This window comes from Arachis stenosperma, chromosome 2, assembly GCF_014773155.1.
Source record: "Arachis stenosperma cultivar V10309 chromosome 2, arast.V10309.gnm1.PFL2, whole genome shotgun sequence".
Classification (NCBI taxonomy): domain Eukaryota; kingdom Viridiplantae; phylum Streptophyta; class Magnoliopsida; order Fabales; family Fabaceae; genus Arachis; species Arachis stenosperma.
Window position 1 is genome coordinate 109,061,289 of NC_080378.1, and position 9,173 is coordinate 109,070,461.

Here is a 9,173-nt window from a genome sequence, read left to right on the forward strand (position 1 = left end):
AGATGCAATTGACACCAAACTTAAAATTTGACACTAGACTCAAACAAGAAACACAAAATTATTTTTGGTTTTTTATGATTTTATAATTTTTTTGTATTTTTCGAAAATTATTTGGAAAAAAAGAAATAAAGAAATTCAAAAAAATTTTAATAAAAATTCTAGGAATCATGCAATATTAGTCTAAAGCTTTAGTCTAAAAAGATTAGACATGGCTAGCCAAGCTTTAGCAGGACATTATATACAACAGCCAAATTGATGGGAATCAACTAGCTCCTGTGATGATAAAAGCATCATCTGAAACTCTAGAATTCATTCTTAAAAATTCTGAAGCCATAGAATAATTTATTTTTTTTTTGAAATTTTTTTTTCGAAAATAAAAATAAAAAGCTTAAACATAAAATAAAATTACCTAATCTGAGCAACAAGATGAACCGTCAGTTGTCCAAACTCGAACAATCCCCCCGGCAACGGCACCAAAAACTTGGTGCACGAAATTGTGATCTCAATTGCGCCAACAACTTGGTACGCACGATTATAATCTCAACTTTTTTTCACAACTCCGCACAACTAACCAGCAAGTGCACTGGGTCATCCAAGTAATACCTTACGTGAGTAAGGGTCAATCCCACGGAGATTGTCGGTTTGAAGCAAGCTATGGTCATCTTGTAAATCTCAGTCAGGCAGATTCAAATGGTTATGGGAAATCGATAATTAAAGGACAAATAAAATGTAAAATAGGATAGAGATACTTATGTAATTCATTGGTGGGAATTTCAGATAAGCGTATGGAGTTGCTTGTTGCTTCTGAACCTCTGCTTTTCTATTGCCTTCTTCCAACCGTGCGCTACCTTCTTCCATGGCAAGTTGTATGATCCTCTCGGATGAAAACAAATCCATCTACGCTGTCACCGCAAGGCTAATCATCTGTCGGTTCCCGCTAGCGCCGGAATAGGACCATTGTCCTATTGCACACTGTCACTGCGCCCAACATTCGCAGGTTTGCAGCTCGTCATAGTCATCCCTTCCCAGATCCTACTCGGAATACCACAGATAAGGTTTAGACTTTCCGGATCCCAGGAATGCTGCCAATGGTTCTAGCCTATACCACGAAGACTCTGATCTCACATAATGGAAGGCTTTGTTGTCAGGAGAGACAACCATGCGTCGTGAACCAGGAGGCTAAGAGATACACACTCAAGCTATTGCAGATAGAACGGAACTGGTTGTCAGGCACGCGTTCATAAGTGAGAATAATGATAAGTGTCACGGATCATCACATTCATCAGGTTGAAGTGCAAGTGAATATCTTAGAGAAGAAGTAGGCGTGAAATGAATAGAAAAATAGTAGTAATTGCATTAATTCATGAAGAACAGCAGAGCTCCACACCTTAATCTATGGGGTGTAGAAACTCCACCATAGAAAATACATAAGTAAAAGGTCTAGGCATGGCCGAATGGCTAGCCTCCCATGTCTAAGGACTAAACGTTCCAAAGATGAAAATACAATAGCAAGAGGTCCTATTTATAATGAACTAGTAACCTAGGGTTAACAGAAATAAGTAAATGATGCAGAAATCCACTTCCGGGCCCACTTGGTGTCATAGGCTTTTCTTGGAGTTAAACTCCAGTTCTGGTGCCAGTTTGGGCGTTTAACTCCAGCTTTTATGCCAGTTTTGGCGTTCAACGCCAGAAAAGGGTAAAAAGTTGGAGTTTAAACGCCAGTTTGCATTATCAAAACTTGGGCAAAGTATGGACTATTATATATTGCTGGAAAGCCCAAGATATCTACTCTCCAACGCAATTGAGAGCGTGCCAATTGGGCTTCTGTAGCTCGAGAAAATCCATTTCGAGTGCAGCAGGGTCAGAATCCAACAGCATCTGCAGTCCTTTTTCAGCCTCTGAATCAAATTTTTGCTCAGGTCCCTCAATTTCAGGCAGAAAATACCTAAAATCACAGAAAAATACACAAACTCATAGTAAAGTCTAAAAATGTGATTTTTGAATAAAAACTAATAAAAACATAATAAAAATTAACTAAAACATACTTAAAACTATGTAAATTATCCGCTCATCATCCTCTCCAGAATGTTGTGCTTTAGCTTCTCTTAGCTTCCTCTTTAGAGTCCTTTCAGGTTCAGGATCAGCTTCAACAAGAATGTCTTTATCCTTGTTCTTGCTCATATGAAAAAGAAGAGAACAGAAAAGAAGAGGAATTCTCTATGTCACAGTATAGAGATTCCTTTATGTGAGTAGAAGAAGAGAAGAATGAGGTAGAGAGAAAATAAGAAGAATTCAAACACAGAGAGAGGGAGAATTCGAATTTTAAAAAGAAGAGGAGTGTTAGTAAATAAACAAAATAAATAGAAAGAGATGAGAGAGAGAATTCGAATACTAGTAAAAAAAAAGAAAAGAAAAATATTTTTGTTTTATTTTAATTATTAGTTAGAATTTGAAATTATTAAAAGGAATAAAATTAAAATTTAAAACAATTAGTTAATTAAAAAGAATTTTGAAAAAGGATGTTAATGGTTTTCGAAAATTAGAGAGAGAAAAGTAGTTAGGTAGTTTTGAAAAAGATAAGAAATAGTAAAACAAACAAAAAGTCAAGTAGTTAATTCAAAAAGATTTTAAAATCAATTTTGAAAAGATAAGAAGTTAGAAAAGATTTTGAAATTGATTTTGAAAAAGATATGATTGAAATTTATTTTAAAAAATATTTGAAAAATAAATTAAAAAGATTTGATTTTTGAAATTAAAGTTGATTACTTGACTAACAAGAAACTAAAAGATATGATTCTAGAATTTAAAGATGGAACCTTTCTTAATAGGCAAGTAACAACTTGAAATTTTTTGAATCAAAACATTAATGTTAGTAAAGATTTTCGAAAATTTGAAGTAAAAATAAGAAAAAGATTTTGAAAACCAATTTTTTTTAAATTTTCGAAAATATTAAGAAGAAAATGAAAAAGATTTGATTTTTGAAAAAGATTTGAAAAGATAAAAATTTTTAAATTGAAATTTTGACTTGACTAATAAGAAACAACTAAATTTTAAAATTTTTGACCAAGTCCACTCAAAACTTTCGAAATTTATTAGTAAAATAAGGGAAAGATATTTTTTTATTTTTGAATTTTTAATGAGGAGAGAGAAAAACAACAAAATGACACATGACATAAAAATTATGAATCAAAACAAACAATGCATGCAAGAACACTTTGAATGTCAAGATGAACACCAAAAACACTTTGAAGATCATGATGAACATCAAGAACATATTTTTGAAAAATTTTTTAAGAAAAGAAAAACATGCAAGACACCAAACTTAAAAATTTTTAAAGTCTAGACACTAATAATTCAAAAATGCACATGCAAAACAACAAAAACACAAAACAAGAAAGTCACAAGATTAAACAAAGAAAATCATCAAGAACAACTTGAAGATCAATAAAGAACACAATGCATGAAATTCAAAAATTAAAGAAAAATTAACACATGCAATTGACACCAAACTTAAAATTTTGACACTAGACTTAAACAAGAAACATTTTTTTTTTTGGTTTTATTAAATTTTTTTTTGTATTTTTTGAAAATTATTTTGGAAAAAGAAAATAAAGAAATTCAAAATTTTTAATAAGAATTCTAGGATTCATGTAATGTTATTCTAAAGCTCCAGTCCAAAAGATTAGACATGGCCAAATGGCCAGCCAAGCTTTAAGTGAAAGCTTCGGTCCAAAAGATTAGACATGGCCAAATGGCCAACCAAGCTTTAGCATAAACCATACAAGTATGTCAATAGGAAGTAGAAGCCTCAGTCCAAAAGATTAGACATGGCTAAACAGCCAGCCAGGCTTCAACATATCTCATGAAGCTCGAAGATGGAATTCATTCTTAAAAATTTTGATGAATTTTTTCGAAAATTAATTATTTTTAAATTTTTTTTTGAATGATTTTTCGAAAATAAAAATAAAAAACTTAAACATAAAATAAAATTACCTAATCTAAGCAACAAGATGAACCGTCAATTGTCCAAACTCGAACAATCCCCGGCAACGGCGCCAAAAACTTGGTGCACGAAATTGTGATTCACACTTTTCACAACTCCGGTGCAACTAACCAGCAAGTGCACTGGGTCGTCCAAGTAATAAACCTTACGTGAGTAAGGGTCAATCCCACGGAGATTGTTGGCTTGAAGCAAGCCATGGTCATCCTTGTAAATCTCAGTCAGGCAGATTCAAATGGTTATAAGGTTTTGATAATTAAAAGATAAATAAAACATAAAATAAAATAAAGTTACTTATGTATTTCATTGGTGGGAATTTCAGAGAAGCATCTGGAGATGCTTTGTTGCCTCTGAACCTCTGCTTTCCTCTTGCCTTCTTCCAACCATGCGTGCTCCCTTCCATGGCAAGCTGTAGGATCCTCTCAGTGAAAATGGCCCTCTACGGTTTCTGCACGTCTAATCAACTGTCAGATTTCTCGTCTCGGATGAAAAATACCAGGTACAGCTACCGCATGGCTAATCATCTGTTGGTTTCCGCTAGCGTCGAAATAGGATCCATTGATCCTTTTGCACACTGTCACTTGCGCCCAACATTCGCAGGTTTGAAGCTCTTTACAGTCATCCCTTCCCAGATCCTACTCGGAATACCACAGACAAAGTTTAGACTTTTCGGATCCCAGGAATGCTGCCAATGGTTCTAGCCTATACCACGAAGATACTACTCTCACAGACTCGGTCCGTGTATTAGATATCCAAGAGAATATGCTCCGGCTGTCGTCCAATGACTACGTTGAACATTATGTAGACCGCTTGTGGTTGTCAGGCACGCGGATCTTGGCTAAGCGAGTAACGAAGATAGTGGGTGATTGTCACAGGTCACCCCTTCATTCTGACTTAACTGAATTAAGTACTAGAGTATATCTTGGAGAAGAAGTAGTCGTGAATTGAGAGAAAAATAATAGTACTTGAATTAATTCACGAAGAACAGCAGAGCTCCACATCTTAATCTATGGGGTGTGGAAACTCCACCGTTGAAAATACATAAGTGAAAAAGGGTTAGGCATGGCCGAATGGCCAGCCTCCCATGGAGGTCTCAAGGTGTAAAAGTTACATATGATTTCAAAGATGGTCAAAAGACCTATAAAAGTAGTTTTTATACTAAGCTAGTAACCTAGGGTTTACAGAAAATGAGTAACTAAGTGCAGAAATCTACTTCCGGGGCCCACTTGGTGTATGCTTGGGCTGAGCATTGAAACTTTTTCATGCTTAGGCTGTTCTTGGAGTTAAACACCAGCTTTGGTGCCAGTTTGGGCGTTTTACGCAAAGAAGTTTTAGGCTAGCTTTGGACGCCAGTTTGGGCCATCAAATCTCGGGAAAAGTATGGAATATTATATATTGCTGGAAAGCCCAGGATGTCTACTTTCCAACGCAATTGAGAGCGTGCCAATTGGGCTTCTGTAGCTCTAGAAATCCACTTCGAGTGCAGGAGGGTCAGAATCCAACAGCATCTGCAGTCCTTTTTCAGCCTCTGAATCAGATTTTTGCTCAGGTCCCTCAATTTTAGCCAGAAAATACCTGAAATCACAGAAAAACACACAAACTCATAGTAAAGTCCAGAAATGTGATTTTTGAATAAAAACTAATAAAAACATAATAAAAAGTGACTAAAATATATTAAAAACTATGTAAAAACAATGCCAAAAAGGGTATAAATTATCCACTCATCACTTAGTTACCACACTAGAAACGTTTGAGCCGCAAAAACTTTTTTAGTGACGATTGTGCGTGCACCAAGAAAAATTCTAGTAACTGAAAACCTCAAAACCAGTGGTAAAAATAATTTCTATTCAAGTAAATGTGTCTCTAGATTTATATTAGCTATCTCTTCATGATTTACTTCTTTAAGAATAGTTATTAGTCATTAATTGTTTTACTGTCCGGTAAAAGTTATCCCAACCGAATTTCTGCCTAGTATTCCGCAAATGACTCCTAGAGTCCCTGAATCCTCTTTCTTGCTACCCAATTAACTCGGCTTCCCTCTCTTAGCCTCTGGGATGATATTATCTCAGCCTCTCACCCCACTCTGCTGTGTTTTTAACCACGAGAAATTAACTGCGGTTAACTACAGATAAACATGTCATTATGACGCTGACTATGTTTCCTCGAAATCATGCCCTTTCTCTCTTGCTATCAGCCCATTTCTATCTAATTTTTCCATCCCGCTTTTACTGCATTTAATTAGGTTAGATTTCAAACTGTTATTTAAGACAATTACCAAGCAAAAATTCAATATCATTTTACCATAAAGAGAAGATAAGAACCGTGAGTGAGAGAGGAGAAACAGAGAAAATTCTGCATACACTACCTACATTTTTAGCCTCTTATTTTACCATTCATACACTATTCTTCAAGTGTTCTTCAAGGACTCAAACCATACAAGTACAAACTCTTGTCCGTTTTCACCAATCTTTGCGTTTATACCGAATTCGACTAGGTAAAATCTTGTTCTTTCTCCTTTTCTTTTTCTTTTAAAAAGAAACAGTAACTATTATGAATCTTTACTCTCCTCTATGTATAGAGAACTCCTCATGAAGCACCCGTGGAGCACGCCTAAGGAGTTAAGGAGTTTCGAGCTCACAATGGCTAAATTTCGACGTTTTGCGACACTTTAGGCCCAAAAATGAAACTCACCACCACCAAATGTGTTTCTGCCCTTGTAGGCACATTTTCTAGTGTGAGAAAGGTTTAATAACTGAATTACATAAGAGGTAAGGGTTAGAATTAGTTAAAGTATGGTTGTGCATGTTTTTGGTGCTTATATGAGCCATTTTGTGGTGAATTTGTGCTTGTTTTGAATTTCTGGAAATTTTGTGTGTTACCACAGTTTTGGCTTGATAAATATGTGTAAAATACTGTTATATTGCCTCTGGATTTCGTGTGAAAACAGCCGGAAACATGGAAGCACTTGGAGTTTTAAGTTTCAAGCTTTAAATGTCACAAAAAGTGAAGAAAAACATAAAAACTGCACCTCTGAAATTTCAGTCACTAAAAGCACGAAAATCATGGTAAAAAGAGTTAAAAAGTAGTTACAAAAGTAGTTTTAATCCTATGGAACGAAGGTAAAAAGATAAAAAAGGGGGTGTTATGGTCATTTTTGGGTAAAGAGAAAGTTAAAAATGTAATTTAAATGAAAAATAAGTAAAATTCTAAATTTAGAGGATATAAATCTTTATTATTATTTAATAAATGTTTCATGTTCAAATTGTATTTATTTATTTATTTTAACTAACCTATAATTTTATTTATGTTGTTATGTTATTGTTAGTTTTTCAAGATATTATTGAGACTTGCTATGTCATTGTTTGGTTACTTAAAATTTATGTTGAGACTTGTTATATATATTTAATTTTTTAATTTATAAAATCGCAAATCCAATCCAATCCAAACCGCTTGAAATTGGATTGGATCGGATCAGATTTTTTTTTAAAAAAATAATCATATCCAAACCGCGTCGTGATGGACGGATTAGTGCCGGTCTAGAATTTCACAAAATAGGAACTCGTTGCAAGCATATTCTAGGCCAACAAGAAATTCCCACAACCAAAGTTTAATTCAAAGGTTTGTCACAATCAAAACAAATATTAACCGAGAGTTTTATGTCCCGGGTCGTCTCCCTCAGACCATGTAACTTAGGTGAACATTCTTGGTTGTGAAATACAGGAGTGGTAAGACATTTATTTGGAATGGACTTTCTTCTGCTATTCGGTCTAGAGGAAAGATTGTTTTAAATGTCGCATCTAGTGAAATTGTGTCTTTACTCCTACCTGGTGGTAGAACGGCTCCTTCTAGATTTTCAACAACCATTACAATTACTGATGAATCTACTTGAAACATCAAGCATGGCAGTTTGAAGGCTAAGCTACTCATCCAAAGTAGCTTAATAATTTGGGATGAAACTCTAATGCTCAATAAAATGTGCTTTGAAGCACTTGATCGAACGCTCAGGGATCTTATGCCAGTTACCGATCAACATAAGACACATCAACCATTTGTCGGTAAGGTTGTTGTTCTAGGAGGTGATTTCAGACAGATACTTCCGGTGATTCCAAAAGGGAGTAGACACGATATATTGTCATCAGCTATTAACTCATCCCATCTGTGGTCGTTTTGTAAGGTTCTGAAACTGCATACAAATATGAGACTTCTAATGTCTTCTTCGGATCAAGATGAAGGTGAAATGAAGAGATTTGCTAATTGGATACTAGATATTGGAAATGGAAATATTGATTCTGTTGTTGGTGATGAATCAGAAGTTGAAATTCCAGATGATATGTTGATTACAATTACTGATGACCCTCTCTCTCATTTGGTAGACTTTGCATATCCAAATTTATTGCAAAATATGTCAGATTATAGGTATTTTTAGAGTAGGACAATTCTTGCACCCACGTTTGAGAGTGTCGAGAAGGTAATCGATTTTGTCTTAACAATCTTTCCAGGGATAGAAAAGGAGTTTTTGAGTTTTGACACAACATGTCAAGCTGATGAGAATGAAGATGTAAAACAAGAGTGCTTTGCACCAGAGTTCCTAAATGATATCAAATGTTCGAGACTTCCCAATCACAAGTTGACTTTGAAGCCAGGAGTCGCTATAATGCTACTGCGAAACATAGACCAGACTTCAGGTTTCTGCAACGGGACAAGATTAACAGTTAATGAACTTGGCAACAATGTAAATTGGAGCAACGATAGTGACCAGTAGAAATATTGGAGATAATTTGTACATTCCAAGAATGAACTTGATCCCTTCAAATTCAGGATTGCCATTTAAGTTCCAATGGAGAAAATTTCTATTAAAAGTATGCTTTGCAATGACCATTAACAAGAGTCAGGGTCAATCATTATCACATGTAGGAATTTACTTGCCAAAATCAATGTTCACCCATGGATAACTTTATGTTGCTTTGTCAAGAGTTAAGAGTGGCAGTGGCCTCAGGGTTTTAATTCTAGACGAAGACGGTAATCCAAAGTCATGAACAACAAATGTCGTGTTCAAAGAAGTTTTTAATAATATTTAGGTAAGAATAATATTATTTTCATTTTAATAGCATGTTATGATTTACACTTTTGTACAAATATTTACTGTAGATATAACTAATTTATCTATAACTCT

General features: G+C 34.7%; 1 protein-coding gene across 1 annotated transcript; it reads left to right on the forward strand.

Annotated features, from left to right (window-relative positions):
* Window positions 1–7,973: 7,973 nt before the first annotated feature.
* Window positions 7,974–8,762, forward strand: LOC130963440 (uncharacterized). The gene is made up of 2 exons (XM_057889558.1): window positions 7,974–8,369; window positions 8,427–8,762. Exons 1-2 carry the CDS (start codon window positions 7,974–7,976, stop codon window positions 8,760–8,762), a joined length of 732 nt encoding a protein of 243 aa, XP_057745541.1.
* Window positions 8,763–9,173: the final 411 nt, after the last annotated feature.